This window comes from Crocodylus siamensis, chromosome 3 (assembly GCF_052110815.1).
Source record: "Crocodylus siamensis isolate JL-2025a chromosome 3, ASM5211081v1, whole genome shotgun sequence".
NCBI lineage: Eukaryota > Metazoa > Chordata > Crocodylia > Crocodylidae > Crocodylus > Crocodylus siamensis.
The window spans coordinates 227,616,070-227,634,999 of record NC_143397.1 but is presented as its reverse complement, the minus strand read 5'-3'; the positions used below and the strand labels follow the sequence as shown (position 1 = coordinate 227,634,999).

At 42.9% G+C, this 18,930-nt stretch overlaps 1 protein-coding gene across 8 annotated transcripts in view; it reads right to left on the bottom strand.

Annotated features, from left to right (window-relative positions):
- OXR1 (oxidation resistance 1) overlaps positions 1 to 18,930 on the bottom strand; it is a 490,067-nt gene that overhangs the window by 54,602 nt on the left and 416,535 nt on the right. For all 8 annotated transcript variants that reach the window (XM_090040493.1, XM_090040490.1, XM_090040495.1 and 5 more), the window contains 2 exons: positions 14,749 to 14,917; positions 5,823 to 5,985 (listed from right to left, as the gene is read on the bottom strand). In XM_090040493.1, the coding sequence (XP_089896619.1) occupies positions 5,823 to 5,985; positions 14,749 to 14,917 (332 nt within the window). The remainder of the gene's footprint in view (positions 1 to 5,822; positions 5,986 to 14,748; positions 14,918 to 18,930) is intronic.

The following is an 18,930-nucleotide window of genomic DNA, read 5'->3' as shown; positions in this document are numbered from 1 at the left end:
CCAGTATGCAAAATGCAGTCTGTAAAAATACAACTGTGTAGCAGGGAAGATCAGAGGCACAGGAGTTAATGGGTGTGAGACAAGTAGGTTGGGAGGGGGGAAGGGAACAAAAGAGGGGAATGTTGACAGTTGATAAAATGTAGCTAGTAAATGTAGAGAGGTTTACCTCAGCTTATTAGATGGCAGACAGGTTATAATGTGCCATAAATCCCATGTCTATATTTAGTCCATGATTTTTTGCATCCAGTAGATTTATGAAGTGAAGTTCATTGGCTCATCTACAAAATTCCCTTTGAGGATTAGAACCAAGAGACTGGAGAGGGACTGGTTGTCTTGTGGGAAATGCGTACCCACAGGTAATTGGGTATTTTTATCTTTGATAGATTTTCAGTGTGCATTCATTTTGGTACGCAGCTGTTTATTTTCCCCTATGTGTGCCTGAAAGCTTGCAAAGGACAATTTTTCCAATTATTCGGTTGGTCTAATAAAAGTTATCACGTTTACCCAAATAACCTTGTCTGCTTTTGTCCTTAGATCAACATGACTACAACCAACACCCCCCAAAATATAGCAAATTGAATTATGCACTCAGTTTCCTATAAACTTGTGCAATGTTGAATATTCAAAAGTAATCCAAGCTGTTTCACTTAGATTTTTTAATGCTGTCTATGCAACACTGTGGATCACAGTAACACTGACCCTGTAACTAGACATCAAAACATTGGAGATTGCCTCATTTCAGGGAAAAGGGCCACAAGAAGTAAACATAATGTATATTTTCTACTTAGAGTATTTCCACCTTCATTCCCTAATTCTTTGAATAAGAGTAGGCTCCTTACTAAAGTGTTCCTGCAGTTGTACCAGAAGCTTCACACGTGTCAGAAAAGTGGCAGAGAAATGCAGAGAAGCCATTTACTGATTTTCTTCGCTCCCTTACTATTTCTGGAACTCCACGCAGCACATTGGGAACAAAATCTTGAAAAATCTTGTGCAATAAAACATTATTTTCCCAGAAGCTACAGACTGTTACAACTTTACTCAAGGAGTTTGGAAGACAGATGCTTAACCTTCATCCTAGTAATGGAGCAGCTTTGAAGTAAATTACAAAGACACTATTCACCTGCTCTGCTGAAACATCTGAAATAGCCAGCAGCTGACAGAAGGGAGATAGTAAGATAAAGGAAGGAAGTTTAAAAGAGAATTTATAAACTGAAAGAAGTGCAGTGTATTGGAGTGTCATTTACATAATCCAATTTATGACTGCTCTACAAATTAATATTTTCTAGCACACCGTACAAAAAAATATTGGAGTTTAACTTCCTAGAGTGACAGGTTGAGGTATATTCAATTGTCATCTGCTTACAATTTCTGCCGCAAAAATAGGGCCAAGTACAGACATTCATTTCTACCAGTAAAAATTTCTGAAAATTAGGCTAGGAGCTGGAGCATGCATGCCTTCTAGTATCCTGACTGGAAAGCTATACAAGCAAACTCTCCAACCAGGGGTCACCCGAGGTCCATTCTCTGGGCCACCCCCACCCACCCACCCACGGGGATCCCATAACTTGAAAGCTTGTGCTCTCTGTTGCCCGAGGAGGCAGCAGGCTATCAATAGGCAACCTCTCTGACTTTAAATCGCCTTGTGAAATCCAGGTGGGTGGCACCTGGGGTGATTTAAAGCTGGAGGTATGCGGAAGCAGGGGAAGGCATAAACTCCCCTTTCCCAACTACCCAGGTTTAAATCACACCAAGTACATCTATCTGTGCACTTTAATTCATGTTAGCCTATTTTAATGTGCATTAAAGCATCACTTAAAAACTATATATGCACATACACACACACACATATATGCAGGTATATGTGTATGTATGCATATGTACATAGGTGTATATACAGATGTGTGTATATTATGTGCATCTGTATTGTGCTTTTTACTTAATGCGCATTAAAATAGGCTAATGCTCATTAAGTATCACTTAAAAAACATGCTCTTTAATTAATATCAAGTGGGGCATTAAGTCAGGCTAAAGCACATTTTTCTAGTACTGTACCTCACTATGGAGGGCACCTATACACAAGCACAGAGGCTGGTCTGATGTGCTGGAATTACAGCATGTCAAAGCAGACTCAGAGTCTGGTGAAGCATGGAAGTCTCCTGTGTCTCGTGTATTAGTGTCCTTGTGCTTAAAAATGGCAGCAGAGGTGCTTGAACTAAAGCTAATCAAATGACCTTCAGTTCTATCACCCGCTGCCATTTTTAAGTGCAGGGATGCTGACACAGGAGACACAGTGGTGTTTTAATTAGAGCAGTTCTAATTAAAGCCCCCCACCCCCAGAGCACATGTAAAAGTGCCTGGAGATACTAGATTTAATGTGCATTAACTAAAGCAAGTTAATACATGTATAGATGCACCCACTGGTGTGCCACCAGTTAAATGCTTGCAGGCTTTTTTGGTTCCTACCCCCAGGGCTTTCAATCCCTTCCTGGGTAGCATTTAAAGCCTGGGGCCAGGAACTAGGCTGGGGAACAGCATCCTTAAACCCAATCCATGGAAATCCTTTGTGGTTCCAAGGCTGCCCAAGTCCAGACATCTTTGCAGCCACAAAGCAAAGCTGTTTCCCACCCCCTGCAGGCATCCCAGTGCAACCGAGGCATGAGTGGGGTGAGGGACAATGCTTCTATGACTGCAAAGCAGGGAGGGACAAGTAATTCTCTCAGGGCTGGAACCATCCAGCAGCTCTAGGAGATCTTTGGCCCTGCCTGCAGTCTTCTGGGTGGAGGTTGAGGAGGGCACTAAATGAGGGCTCTTCCAATGGCAAGAACCTGGCAGGGTTCCAGGATTGTTTCCACTTAGGGAAAGTGTCTTCTTCCCCTAAACCCCATCAGGACTTGTAGGACAGAAGCCAGGGTCCACACAGGTTTCCCTGACAGCTGGCTCAAGGAACCAGTGTCTGTCTTTCCTCCTACCCTTGCCCATGAAGGGTGGTAGGAGAGCAGAGGATTGAGAGATACTGGGCGTTTCTCTCTAAGGGAAGTGTACAGGCATTCAAGTTAGATCACATGAGAAAGTGTCCTCATATGTAACAGATCCAGAGGCCTTATTACATGTTTGCTTGCAACAGTCGTGAATCATTGGAATATAGTGACCTATTAAAACGTGTATGTATTAGGATAAAACTCTCACCTGAAAGGGATCAATGTTGCAATGCCATGAGGTCACTTAAGACATGCTAAATTTCTTGAACATGCCTCTGTTTGCATTTTATCTGCACTTACGGCTCCAATTCATGAGCAGCGAGCCTGCTCCAATGTAGTGTAATTACAGTGCATACTATATTACACTCCAACGGTGCCGTAATTACAGAATGTTGGAGCAGATTCAATTAATCGAGTCTGCTGGACTGTGGTAATTGCTGCGCTCCAGCGGCCTCTAGTGTCTTGTGTGTCCTTACACTTCAACATGGCAGTGGGAGGCCTTTATCTAAAGCTTGTTTGAAGAGCTGTGGATAAAGCGCCCCTCCTGCCATTTTGAAGTACAGGGATACTGAGACACAAAGCACCCAGTGTGTCTCAATTAGCGCAGCTCTCAGAGCTGCTCTAATTAAGGCACCCCTTCTCCCAACTCCCAGAGCACACGTGTAAATGCACTCAGTGTTAAGTTGAACATGTGATACCACCCTAACTTCCTGCAGAAAAGCCAGTTCTCTTCCACAAGAAATCTCTTGAACTTTGAAAGGCTTTTATTCCAGCACAAATGAAAATGTTTGTATATAGCCTGTATCTGAACATGAAAAGGAGCTTTTTGCGATTGGGCTGAAACATAAATCGGGTAACCAAAGTTTCAAGATTTAAATTACAGGCCATTAAATGATCCTCCTTCCTCCCAACACACATCCTAATAGATTTTCTCTATTCTTAGAGGTGGTTTCTAGCTGCCCCCTAAACGGCACTGTGGCTTCTTTACGAAGCAGATGTTTGTCTTTCTTAAATTGGGCAATGTTGACAGTTATGGGCTTTATTCTCATACATTTCTTGGACTATGATGGCTACAATAACGCTCCAAACTTACTATTTTAAGGGAATTAGATATTCAAAATCAACAGATTTGCACGAGTGTCTTTCTTCTTAGCCTGGTCTCCAAAGAGTACTGCCATGAAAAAGACTCAAATACAGCGTGGTTTGTAGGTTTCCTCCACATGCCATGAGTGGGAAAAAGCCGTGGTACAGTTAATGTCTGAGGGAGGGGGAAAAGATTGCTACATGTCATATAATAGGAAATCCTCAGGAGTTTGGGCCCTAAATTATTTTAAAATGAAAAGAATTGGCTTCATTCATCAGAATGGAAAAGCGAGGTATACTGGAAAGTTTACTGAAATGAAACACAAGCTATGATGTGCAGGGTACTGTATATTAAATGCCTTTATGCCTGGGCCCAGTTGTCAAGAGCATTATTTTGAACCTTCAAACATTCACTCACATATGCTTTCTTTTTCTAGTTACGGTAACTGATTACCAGACCAGGATTTGGGCATCAATATACAAAGCAAAGTGGAAAAGGGTTGAAAGTGAGGACCTGAAGAAGTACAGCTTGTGAGAGATACTCACGTAGAATAGCATTCTGAACACTTGCAATGAGCCACTTAGGCTGTAAAAGTATTTTGGTTTGGAATAGATTACATAAAGCTTCTGACAAGGGTATTATAGAGCTTGGACTTTTCACTTATACCCCTAATTTCAAGGGTTTAAAAATACAGAAAAAAAGTTCTCAAAATGCTGGTACTTGTGTTTAGTGTAATGTAACAATTTTTAAAAAAAAAGTTGGATGTTTAAAAGGAAAAGAAACAAAAAACAATAAGATTTCTGGTACTCCAATAAAAATACAGTATATACACAAAAATACAGTATGTACACAAACATTGTTAGGGCTTTGCATATGTTATACAAATTAGACAACACAAAAATACATCTTTATTGTTATAAAAGACCATATTTAACTTGCGTACAGGTCATTAGAATGGAGAAATTTGATGCACAAATTTGACTGCACAGGACTATAAGCACCTTTCTTCATGTGCACACTTAAAAACATACTAATATGTTAGCTGCATACAAATATAAGGATGTATCCATAGAAACACAGTGGTCACTGATGTACAGGATAACCATCATTTTATTACAAAGAAGCAGATGCATGCCAACAGTTACTATATATTTATGATTAAAATAGTAATCCAGGCAATAAGGTTTTTTAAATGAAAAATACGATTTCCACATTAATCCAAAAATTTACAATTTACAAAATGTATACACGTTTATGACATATTACTGCTTTTCTTGTATGTTAGCTTTATCTACATTTTAAGATTCTCACACAAGTCTTTGCAAGTGAAAAGAATTCATACAAGAATGCAGAGTGAAGCCAGAATAGGACCATTCAGTGTGTTTGACTGACTAAGCCCGCGCCATTAAAATTATTATTTATTTATTTTTTTTTGGGTACAATGTGATAAAATATTCTCGGCTTACATTTCTTTCAATCACTTTCAGATGCATGCTGTGTTCTAGAATACCATTTTCTGTATACAAGAACTATGCATTTGTAATTGATGAAATGTTGCCTGAACTGATGTTAGAGCTAGGATGGCATAAATTAAACCACTGAGTGATTATTGTAAATGAACTGATAAAATATACTATGAGTTTATTACTTCATGTATATGGATATATAGTTTCTTCTTAAGTCACCTTTATTTGCATCAAAATATACTTCAAAATGTTTAAAAGGATAGGGAAGCAAAGATTTGACAATGTTCTTCCTACCTCCCATTCCTTAGAAGCAGTTTCATTAGTGGAATCCTCACTAACTTCAGGCTCTTCATTCTTCTTTACCACCATAAACCCAGGCTCTCTAATGGATTCTCCAGTATCTTCTGCATATACTTCTGGGCTCCACTGAACAAAGAAGGCATATAAGTGATCTGTCCTGAAGGAGAGGGGAAAAATGAAATTAGGCAGGTGCTAATATGTCAAGATAACTTCTTTCTGCTTTACAACTGTATGAAATTAGAAAAGTCATCATAATTAATATATACTCTTTCCAATGTAGTGCCTGATGTTAAAAGTGGATTAAAAGGCTTTACTTGGCCAGCTTACCTGTCATTTGCACCGATTAGCACAATACATTAAAGTCCGAAATTAGGAGTTTTTCCACACTGAGATTAAGCCAAAATCTGAATAGACAGGTTTGCACTTGCATTTCCTCATTGTCTCCCTCGGGTACCAATGCAGAAAGTAGCAAATAGCATTCTGGTTTCTGTAGGTCCCAAAGGCAGAAAGTCGGATATGATTCCACTGTTTGGGACAGCGGGATGCCAAAGGATGCCACAGAAAATTGTTACCAATTCCTACGTGTTATGAAATTCTGAGAATTCTTAGTGCATGGGAGATTTATGGGAATGGCACAGTGGAGCTGCTACAACAGGGTTTGGCAACCTGTGGCTCACGGACTGGATCTAGTCCATGGACCCGGGGCTCAGCAGCAGGAGGTCTTTGGCTGCAGGCACTCTACACATGCTTTCACAGGGACAAACAGTGGTCGGGTTCTAGTGCCTATCTACCTCTTATCCAGGATGGATCATTCCAGCCCACAGCCGGAAAAGGGTACCTACCCGTGCTACAGTATTTGTCCACCATGGACATGATAGTTTTATTACCTTTGGGAATGGGACTCAGAATCTTTCCTTCCCTTTTCAAGGGCTTCCCTTGTGGTCGACTTGGGTATTTTGGAATAACACTAAGGACAAGATTTGGCCCAGAGATGAAAGAGGAGAACACGTGCTATCTTGCCTGAACTGTCATTTAGAGATTAGTCAGAGATCACATCTAATTGCATGGGAAAAAGTTCTTAGAGGGCTCTATTGGAGTCTTTTCTATACATCTTTCTAAAGATAAAAATAGCACATGAAAAGTGTTTGTCTGAAAGTTGATGTTAATTTTATGAACTTTAATGATTTAAAAATAAAAGACAACGGATATTGAAATGATGTATTGGGAAAGAGGAGGAGGATGGGCTTCATAGCAAAAGGGGCTGAAGCAGAATATGTTACAAATAAAAACATTTTAAAACAAAACTGGCCTGTAACTTATAATCAAGTGTCTTTAAAACAAAACAAAACAAAACTAGCTGAGGCATTCTCTTGGTCTTCAATATTAATTTTTAATGAACACTGGAAATGCAAAAAATTTCATGAATAGAACACTATCAAAATAATTCCAATTTTATAAAGTTGATGCAATATGTCATATACCCCGGAACATAATGCACACCTTGTTTTTGAAAGGCAAACTGAAGAAAAAGATTTTTCCAGATTTATGACAGCACAGAACAGGGATAGAGCTTAAATTTTCAGCTGACTCATCCTCCTTTTTCAGCTTAAAGACAAAACCCCAGCTGCTGCTCAGAAGACTGTCTCCATGGGTAGATATATGATTTTGAAAAGAGCTAGAGAGGAATCCAGAGATCAGAGAGTAGGAGCAGCTAGCAAAACTGCCAAGGACAGGATGGTCATATGTCCTGATCTAGCTGAGAGAGTCCCAGATTTTGGAGGCTGGCCTTGGCCAGCTGGTGTGAATCAAATGAGCATCCCAGAAAGGCAGGGGTGCAAAATGCAGTCTGGCAGAGAAGCAGAGCAATGTGGGCCTGGTGGGCCTGGCACACCATGCTACCCCTCCCCTGTCTTTGCCTGCAGCAGTGCTGCTGACATGGGAAAGGGGGTTGGGGTTGGGGGAAAGAGGGAAGCAGCAGTGTCTCAGATGTCCTTCTGGTAAGCCTATCTAAGGAAGAGTAGCTTGATTAGTCACACCTCAAGGCCTTCAGAAGGAGAGACAATCGTTAACACCTGTGGAGTGACTCCATCAGCCAACTCCTTGAATAATAATGCTACAGTTGCTGAAGGGTGTTCCTATCCCAGACAGAAAATCAGCTTTGCTATTTAATATGCACAACCAAATTTGGGTGTGCTCAGCTCAAGGAGGGGAGAGGGGTGTGTGTGTGTGTTGTATGTGAGACTATACGGCATTCTGATTTTTTCAAAGGCATGTGATTTAGTATTACATGACATTTTGAAAAAAAAACATGCAGTCAAAGGAATTAACAGGACACATTAAATATCAAAATGTGGTTAATTGGGAAAGACTTCAAAAGTGGGACCACCACTAGTGGTCTTTCTTAGGACTGGCTGTTGGTCAATTATAACTTTTACTGATGAGTGTGAAACTCAAGCTGAGTTAGGCCTACTCACAGAAGATAAAATACAAAATACTGATGACAACTGCATACTGCAAAAGGATGGAAGTTTCAGACTGAACCTTCGATAGGTGTCTCCTGATTTTCTCTTGTTTTGCATTAGTGGTTCCCTTGATCTTCCAAGGACAACGCCTCAAAAACTTTGCGTTTTCCTGGTTGTTAGTCCATTTCTTGATATATTCCAACTTAGTAGAATTTGTTAACCTCTTATTATTGAGAAAGGTAACTCAATCAAAATTGAGAATTTCTGATAACCAATAACACACAGTTTGACTAACAGGATTTTCCTGTTAATTACTGCTTGGAATTCACTCTTGATTTACAAAAGTCCTTTTTCAGATATGTAGGGAGCCGGAGGAAAAGCAAGGGCAACACTGGACCCCTGCTGAACCAGATGGGGCAACTGACAACTGATCCCCAGGAAAAAGTAAACCTATTAAATGGGTACTTTGCATCCGTCTTTCATCAGTCCCATGGGACACCCATACCCACCACGGGACAGGGCGGTCTGGGTGAGAGAGATTCCCTGCCCTCCATAAATGCTGACCTCATGAAGGAACATCTTGAGAACCTGGATACCTTCAAGTCAGCCGGCCCTGACAATCTACACCCCAGGGTACTCAAGGAGCTGGCGAGCATCATAGCCCAGCCTATGGCACGGATCTTTGAAAACTCCTGGCACTCTGGCGTAGTGCCCGAAGACTGGAAGAAGGCCAATGTGGTGCCCATCTTCATGAAAGGGAAGAAAATGGATCTGGCTAACTATAGACCCATCAGCCTGACTTCTATCCTGGGGAAGATCTTAGAAAAGTTTATTGAAGAGGCCATCCTTGAGGGACTGGCCCAGGCTAACATCCTAAGGGACAGCCAGCACGGGTTTGTTGCGGGTAGGTCTTGTTTGACCAATCTCATTTCCTTCTATGACCAGGTGACCTATCACCTGGACAAGGGAGAAGAGATTGATGTCACACATCTTGACTTCAAAAAAGCCTTCTATCTGGTATCCCATGATCACCTCTTGGTGAAACTGGCCAATTGTGGCCTTGGGTCTGCCACAATCCGCTGGCTGGGGAGTTGGCTCTGTGGTCGGACCCAGAGGGTAGTAATTGATGGAAGTCAATGATCATGGGTGTCCAGTGACCAGTGGGGTCCCCCAAGGCTCTGTCCTTGGACCCATATGGTTCAATATCTTCATTAATGATGTGGACACTGGAGTCAGGAGCGGACTGGCCAAGTTCGCCGATGACACCAAACTTTGGGGCAAAGCATCCACGCCAGAAGACAGGCGGGTGATCCAGACTGATCTGGACAGGCTCAGCAAATGGGCAGACAAGAACCTGATGGCTTTTAACATCGAAAAATGCAAGGATCTCCACCTTGGGAAGAAAAACCTGCAGCATCCTTATAGGCTTGGCAGTGCTACACTGGCTAGCACTACGGAAGAAAGACACTTGGGGGTTATCACTGACCACAAGATGAACATGAGCCTGCACTGCAATGCTGCAGCTAGTAAAGCGACCAAAACGCTGGCTTGCATCCATAGATGCTTCTCAAGCAAATCCCAGGACGTCATTCTCCCCTTCTCCTCGGCCTTGGTGAGGCCGCAGCTGGAGTTCTATGTCCAGTTTTGGGCTCCACAATTCAAAAAAGATGTGGAGAAGCTTGAGAGAGTCCAGAGAAGAGCCACGCACATGATCAGACGTCAGGAAAACAGACCTTACGACAACAGGCTGACAGCCATGGGGCTCTTTAGCCTGGAAAAGCACAGGCTCAGGGGTGAGCTGATGGCCACCTATAAGTTTATCAGGGGTGACCACCAGTATCTGGGGGAATGTTTGTTCACCAGAGCGCCCCAAGGGATGATGAGGTCGAACAGTCATAAACTACTGCGAGACCGTTTCAGGCTGGACATAAGGAAGAATTTATTTACTGTCCAAGCCCCCAAGGTCTGGAACAGCCTGCCATCGGAGGTGGTTCAAGCACCTACACTGAACACCTTCAAGATTAAACTGGATGCTTTTCTTGCTCTGACCCCAGCTAACTTCCTGCCCTTTGGGTGGAGGGGCTGGACTCGATCTTCCGAGGTCCCTTCCAGCCCTAGTATCTCTGAAATCTATGAAACTACAATAAAGCTTTGAAGATGCTGAGCTAAAGGGTATAAAAGAGAGAAACGAAACAGATAACAGGGTGCACTTCATGAATGAGAAATCACTTTGACAACAACCGCTACTGTGCCCAGCTGATCTAATGGTGAAAGGATCCACGCTTGAGAAGCTGAAAAGACAAACACCGCCTCTTTCCCTGTAATTGGTGAGAAACTATCACTTTACAGTCAAATCCTAGAGTTTGCTTTGCTTTAGGCTCATTTAACAGTGAATATTTGTAGTAAATAAAGCCTTTCTGTCATTCATTGAACGAGCTGTGATGTCAATACCTTATATGCTAGTCCTGAATCCCATATCATCACTGAACAGTTTCTTAAAGTAACAATACAGATTACATAAAATCTTTGCTGGCTAAACTATGCATAGGTTGGGTTGGTAAATGCAAAGGTGATCCGAATTGCAAGATTAAAACTGTTACAATCTCACAAAATATATTTTAATATAGGCAAATACCTCTGGGACAAAAATGTAGGCTTTACCAACAGAACTGAAGTCTGTCTTAGAAAGCAGTTACTCTTATAATACCCTTCGTAAGTCCTTGTCTGCAACCTCATCAGGAACTCCCACTACAATGCTGTGGCTGAAATAGCTAATGCAGGGTTCAGCAATTTAGAATCCACAGGCTTAATCAAGCTCATGGAGCCACCGGATGCGGCCCACAGAGTGGAAACTTCAGTGTTGTTCAGCAGCAGGGTGCTTTGCTTGTGCCATGACATGGTTGGATGCTTCACTCTGGGTGTGCCACAGCTACGTGGCAGAGAAAAGTGGCAATATTGGCAGCTGGGTTCTAGTGCCACCCCACCTTCAATATGAACTGGGTCATTCCAGCCCATCAATGAAAGCTAGCAGGAATTTTTTTTTAAAATCAAGCACTCTACTACCAAAATAGGTGTTCACACTTCAAGGAAGATATAGAAATATTGGAGAGAGAACAGAAGACCACTAAAAATGATGCAGTGGTTAGGAAACAAGGGTGGTTATGGACTTTAATAAAGCCCCTTCATAGATTTCATAGACATTAGGGCTGGAAGAGACCTCCGGAGATCATCGAGTCCAGCTCAAAGAGAACCTGAGATTATTTGATTACATATATAGGTATTGACACATCAAAATGGTATCCAAGGACTTTTCAATCTTGCTGACAGGTAAAAGGTTGAAATAATAAGGTCACTTGAAACTGAATATTCAACATGGTGTTCTGCAATTTATTAGCAGTAAAGCTAATTAAACTCTGGCAAAGTTTAATAGTAGGAGTCTTTAAAATTAAGACTAGGTATACTTCTGAAAAACATGCTTTAATCTAGTCTCAGTAGGTTGGTGGAGATGGGGAAGTCACTGTGGCCAGTATTCCCACTTAAATTTATAACAAGGCAAGCTACCTCACGCAATGTGATCTACAGGCCTGCCCTTGAGTGGGAGGAGGTCTCAGACTGTCGATTCAAATAAGTAGTGTCTCAAGACTGTAAGCAAATAAACTTCAATTTAAAAATTCCAATGTAAAAAATTGCAAGGAAGCAGCATTTTAAAAAAAAGCTATTAGCTGTAACTGCATAAAGCTTATTTAAACCTCCAGTATTTCAAGACTTCACCACTGTGGGGTGTTGGTCACTGTGTCTGCAGATGTCACCCTCCATAGCAGCATCCTTCATCCCATCTCTTTTGCACAGTAGGAAGGGGAGGTTCATTTAAATTCCTCTAAAGTTGATACAAACTAGTTCTAAGAATGCTAGAATGCCAAAAAACCCACCATGACAGAAACGTGGAGTACGATAATCCACAAGAATGATAGGAAACCCCTGGCATACATGCCAGTTAGTGGCATGTGGAGACATTTTCCTAGGCACGCCAGGTAGTGGGTGAGGAAATTATTAAAAAATGTCAAAGTGATACTCTGGCTCTGGAGCAGCCACAGTAGGCACCAGGGGTGGGATCAGAATACAGGTAGGGATGCTATGTTCTGCTGACCCCAGGATGTACCCTTTAGCCCAGCCCAGCCCAGCCCCTGGAAGGCAGTTGCTGGTGGGTAAGCCTGGGGCCCAGGGAGGCACTGTGGAGGTCTCCCAGTCGGCTCAGTCCCAAGTGCTGCCCACAGCAGCTGTTTACAGAGCCTGGGGGGCTCCTGTGGCTGGGCCACGCAGCTGGGTCCTTGACCTCAAGGTGGATCTACCCCACTCATGCTATGCCCAGTGCGCAGGGAGGCTGAATCCAGAGCCGGGAGCTCCCCCCACCCTGAGGCTGGCATCCTGCCTTGGCCAGGTGGCATTCTTTTGCAGATGGCGTGGCTACGGTCCATCCCCATGGAGCTCTGCAGACCAGGCTGACCAAACCTCAGGTGCTGCTGGGTGTCCCTGTCTGCCTGCCATGGCACAAGTCTGTGGAGCCACAGGGCAGCCCCTGTTTCCCATCTGGCACCTGCTCTCCTCCAGCTACCACCTTCACAAAAGCTTGGCTGGGCTGGGCTGGCCTGCCCGCAGTGACTCCCCCTGCACCTGCTTCTCCCCACATCACCCAGACCCTGCCCCAATCGCCTGGCCCGAGCACCCAGGACCACAGCGCTGCCCGTGCCCTGATGGGATGGGGCATCTGTCTTCCCAAGCCCTGTCCAGGCAATCCTGAGCCTGGGCTCCCCCTGCTCCGGGACCATCAGGGAGGCCTGAGTGTTTTGGCCCTAGTGGCTGCTGCTGGGGTGTTGCTGCCTCTGTCTGGTAGATGCTGCCCTGAACCAATGGGCCCAAGCCGTAGCCAGTAGTAGTGGAAGACCTGGGCAGCAAGGGACACCCCCTCTCTCTCTTTCTCTCTCTCCCTCTCTTGTCTGTTTTTCTCTTCTTTCCTCTCTTTTTGCATCTTCTTTTTTCTCTTCTTTTTCTTTCTGGTCTTTTTCTCTCTTCTTTCCCTTTCTCTTTCTTTCTCTCTTCTCTTCTGGTTTCTCTCCTTTTCTTTCCTTATTTCTTTTTTCTCTCCTCTCCTTTTCTCTCATCTCTTTTTTCTTTTTTCTCATCCACTCTTTTTTCTTTTTCTTTCTCCCTTTTCTCTCCTTTCTTTACCTTTCTCTCTTCTCTCCTTTTATCTCTGTCTCTCCTTGTTTCTCTTTTTTCTCTTCTCTTTTTCCTCTTTTCTAGCTCTTTTTTCTCTCTCTCCTTTCTCTTCCTTCTCTCTTTCCCTTTTTCCCCCCCTCTCTCATCACAACATGCTTAACAAAACAAAAATACACAAGTACAAAGGTAGAATATGAAGTTACTTAGTCGCCAGGTTTAGAATTTTTTTGAAAACCCGGTATTTACTGTGAGGAAAAAAAAGCAATATTTCCTAATTATATTAATATGCAGTGCATCCTACCATGTACTCCCTGCCCTGGTTTTGGCTCTCTGGAATGCTGGTACTTCAGCATCTTACAAGGTAGGTATTGCAGTTTTTCCAGCACTCCAGCCAAAAACATTACATACCCCTGGTCTAAGGCACATGGGTATACATGTCTATACATGTGCAAGGAGCCTGCTCCGATGTACTGTGATTCCAGCACACTGGAGCAGACTTGACTGAGTCTGCTGGAATGCAGAATTTATGATGCTCCAGCAGCATCCAGCGTCACATATCAGCATCCCTGTGTTGAAAAACAGCAGCGGGGCCCTTTAAAATAAAGCTCGTTTGATGAGCCCTCTTGGAGCTGTGCTAATTAAAGCACCGCCCTGCCTCCCAGAGCACATATATAAACGCTCATTGCCTGTGAGAAGAAATTTAGTGCCAAGTCAGATGGGCCAAGTTAGGTTTATCTAAGGCAGAACTGTCAAACTGATCCAGTCCTCCAGATCAGATGAGTGGTGCAGGGCCAGACTGAACTTAGACCATATGTATATTCCAGATCCAGCACATGTCCTAGAGCAGCCAGAGGGGTGCTGTGTGGGGCATGGTCCTACTCCAGCTACTTCAGGGCTGTACCGTATGTGACAGCTGCTCCACAGCTCTGGGACACAAGCTGGAGGGGGTACTGTGTGAACGCTCAGGGATATCAGACACACCTAGTATGCTACTTGTGGGTCAACTCAAAAGACCCATGAGCAGCACCAAAGGCTGGATGATACGGCTTAATGGGCTGAATCCAGCCCACGGACCACGTTTGACACCCCGATCTAAGGCCTGTAATGCTTAGGATACCTGTAGAGATTTGCCCTTTATTATGCCGATACGAAGAAGAGAGAAAAGCTGGATGTAGAGGAAGATATGGCAGATTATGTTGATATGGGAAAGCTGTTGATTTTACATGCTGATCTTTTCTTACCTTTCATGTGGAACAGCAAACCAGTACTCATGTTTCTTATCTCTCTGTGCATATTGCTGCATTGTTGCACTTGCTTGAGATACAAATGTTTTTCTCATAGGCCTCCCAATTCTGAGACACAAAAACTTGTGAGATCGATGTCTTCTCTTCTCTTTCACAAGAGCAGAACCTATAATTGAAAAAAAAATAAAGAGTCTGTAAAGTTCTGTGGCAACAAACACCTGTGTTTGCAGCAATACTGTCAGGGCCTCTGAGCATGCCTGGCTAAGCTAAGTACCTGAGCTACCACACCTGTCCCTAAACCCTGGCTAATACAGCTTCCCCAGCTCTTTGCAGACAGATTAGCTACTGAAAGTGGTACTTATCCTTTATAAGCACACCTGCAGTCTCAGGGTGCAGGCATGCCTTCACACAGCCTCCATCTGTTCTGTCAGGCCTCATGTTCACTGCCCTCCAGTTCTCAGTTCTGGCTTTTCTGACCCTGATCTTGGATCTCCCCTGACTCCCAGCACTAGCCCACTTGCTCTGGTTTCCCCAGCATGCCGACTCAGCTTGACTTCCTGGAATCTGACTTTGGATCCTCTTTGGAACTCACCACCAGTTCTCTGACTCTTGGCTCCTGACCTCAGCTTGTCTTGAACTGCTGTTAACCTGTGTCCCCATCCTGCTGATCCCCAGGTTTCCCCTAGTGGCCTCTCTCAGGAATAGCCACCTACGACCTGGCCAAACCCTCACAAATATAGCATGCATTAACTACAAATCTTTCTTTATTATTCATTGATAGCAGCACACTTACAAGATGGGAAACTCCCTTCTTGAGAGCACAGAGGCAGAAAGGGATCTTGGAGTCATTACTGACTCCAAGATAAACATGGGTCGATAACGCGAGGTCACGGTTGGCAGGGCTAACTGGACCTTGTCGTGCATCCACAGGTGCATCTCAAGTAGGGCCAAGGAGGTGATCCTCCCCTTCTATATGACACTGGTCAGGCTGCAGCTGGAATACTGCATTCAGTTCTGGGCACCGCACTTCAGGAGAGATGTGGACAACATTGAGAGGGTCCAGAGGAGGGCCACCTGCATGATCCAGGGACAACAGGGCGGACCCTACAATGAGAGACTGTGGGACCTGAACCTGTTCAGCCTTCACAAGAGAAGGCTGAGGGGGCACCTGGTGACCATCTAGAAACTCCCTAGGGGGGACCAGAAGGGTTTGGGAGAGACCTTGTTTCCCCTAGCGCCCCCTGGCATAGCAAGGAATAACGGCCATAAGTTACTGGAGAGTAGGTTTAGATTAGACATCTGTAAGAACTACTTCACAGTCAGGTCGGCTAGGAGCTGGAACCAACCTCCAAGGGAAGTGTTGCTGGCTCCTACCCTGGGGTTCTTTAAGAAGAGGCTTGAAGCCTACCTAGCTGGACTCATTTGAGTCCAGTTTTTTCTCCCACCCAGGCAGGGGTTGGACTTGAAGATCTACAAGGTCCCTTCCGACCCTACTTCTATGACAGCCCTGCTTATTTTGAAACAGGGTCTGCATACAGAAAAGCAACACACAGGAGTAATGCCAAGATAAATATTTGGCTTTTTCTAATTTCTCTCTCCTTGGTGCCTCAAATTCCACATTATTATATTGCAATCTTACAGCTAGGATTAAAAAATGCATCAGGACGTATAAAAATTTTTGATCTGTAGTCCAATACTGAAGTTGTTTTCTATCCTCTCCTATTGTTTTAAAAAAGTTTTACATTTTATGAAGTGTAACCTTACTGAGATACTAACATAAAATAGACTTGCAACACACATTTACAGGAGAAAAACTGTAACATTTTAGTTATGTGTCCATTTTTTTAAATCAACTCAGTATATTGGGGTTTTTTTCCAAACATTCCATTTTTTTTAAATGAGGCTAAATATCTTTCTTGCAAAAGACCTTGAAGTTAATACAAAAAACTTATTTAAGCACATCAGAAGCAGGAAGCCAGTGAGAGAATTGTGACCATTAGATGATCAAGGTTTAAAAGATATGCTCAGGGACGATAAGGATGGCAAAGAAGCTAAATAAATTATTTGCATCAGCTTTTACTGCACCAGATATTGGGAGAATTCTCATACCAGATCAATTATTTCTAGTAGATAGGTCTGAAGAGTGAATCACACTGAAGAGAAAAATAGAAGATGTTTTAGAACAAATTGATAAATTATACACTAATAAGTTGCTAGGAACGGACAGCATCCACCCAAAAATTTTGAAGGAACTCAAACAAAATGTCATCAATAGTATGTAGCTTATCATTACAAACTGTCTCTGTGCCAGAGGGTAGGCAGTTGCCAATATAACACCCATCTTCAAAGAGGGCTCGAGTTCATCCTGAATTACAGACCTGTGAGTCTCACTTCCATCCCTGGCATACTGGTAGAAAGTATAATAAAGAATAAAATAATGCACAAATATAATGTATTGGGGAAGAGTCATCATGGTTTCTGTAAAGGTAAATCCTGCCTCACCAATCTGCTGGTGTTAAGTATGTTGACAAGGGGGTTCCAAAAATGCTTTTTACAAAGTCCCTCACTATAGGCTTTTAAAAAAATAAAACAGTGTCCATGGGTTCTTTCAAGGACTGAGAGCTTGAGAAAAAATAGAAAGCAAAGGTTAAAGTTAAATGGCCATTATTCAGGATGGAGGGTAAAGGTGGGGAAATCACATGGATATGGGTTGGGCCTGATTATGTTCAATGTTTTCATCAATGCCCTGGAAATGAGGATGCACAATGAAATCTCTAAGTTTTCAGATGAGATTAAATTATTTCAGGTATTCAAATTCCAAGATAATGGAGAGGAACTGCAGAAGATCTCCTCAAATTAGTGGGCAAAAAAGGCAAATGAACTTCAATGTTGAGAAGTGTAACACAATGCACCTGGAAAAAAAAATGACCTCAATTTGTATACAAGATACTGGGTTTTGAGCTCACTGTTATGACTCAGGAAAGAGACATTGGAGACATTGTGTAGATACTTCTTTAACAACATCAACTCAAATGGGAACAGTGACCAAAATGGCTAATAAAATGTTGGGCATCATTAAGAATGGAACTGAAAACAAAATGGACAACTTTATCTTGCTACTATACAAATCCCGGGTGTGCCCACACTTTGAATACTGTGTGCAGCTCTGGTCTTCACATGTCAAAAAGCATACATCAGAACTGGAAAAAGTTCAGAGAAGGGCCATCAAGGTGATCAAGGTCACAGAGCAGCTGCCAAACCAGGGGAGACTAAAATGACTAGGACTCATATTTACTCTGGAGAAGATAAGGTTGGGGAGCCTTCAACTACCTGAAGGAGGGTTACAAAAAAGGATGGAGCTAGACTGTTCTCAGTGTTGGCAGATGACAGAACAAGGACCCAAGGTCTCAAGTTGCAGCAAGGGAAGTTTAGGTTAGATATTAGGAAAAACTCTCTCACTAGGAGGATAGTAAAGCACTGGAAAAGGCTCCCTAGAGAGGTTGTAGAATCTCCATCTTTGGAGGTTTATAAGACCAAACCTTGGCTGGGATGGTCTAGCTGGGGACAGTCCTGGTGTGAGCAAGGGGTTGGACTGGATGACCTGAGGTTCCTTCCAACCTATGACTCTTCAGTTTGCAAAGGAGGAGCCTCTATGATATAGAGGTCTATGAAATCATGAAGGGTATGGACAAAGTGAATAGGGAACTGTTATTCACCAAGTAACAGAATACTTGGGAGCACTCACTAAAATTAGCATGAGACAGGTTTAAAAAGGAACATGCAAATGCACTTTCTTTTCCTTTTTTTTTAAACATAGCACATCATGAAACTCATGGAAGATTGTAGAGGCAAATAGTACAGCTACATTCAAGAAGGGAGTAGACAAATTCATGCATGATTGGTCAATTAATAACTATTAAACAGAAAGTCAGGGATGTGTTTTCTAAACAATGACGGTGGATACCACGGAGGTTAGTAAACAGGGAATACATCACTCTAAATCTACCCAGTTCATATGCTCTTTCTCTAAAGCACCCACTACTGCCACTGTTGGAGACTAGGCAAGATGGACCACTGGTCTGCTCTAGCACAACACTTAGGATCTTATAATGAATTGCTGCCGTGTAACTGAGATTGCTGCCACTGTCACTAAGATTTCTTCACATTCTAAAGTTACTT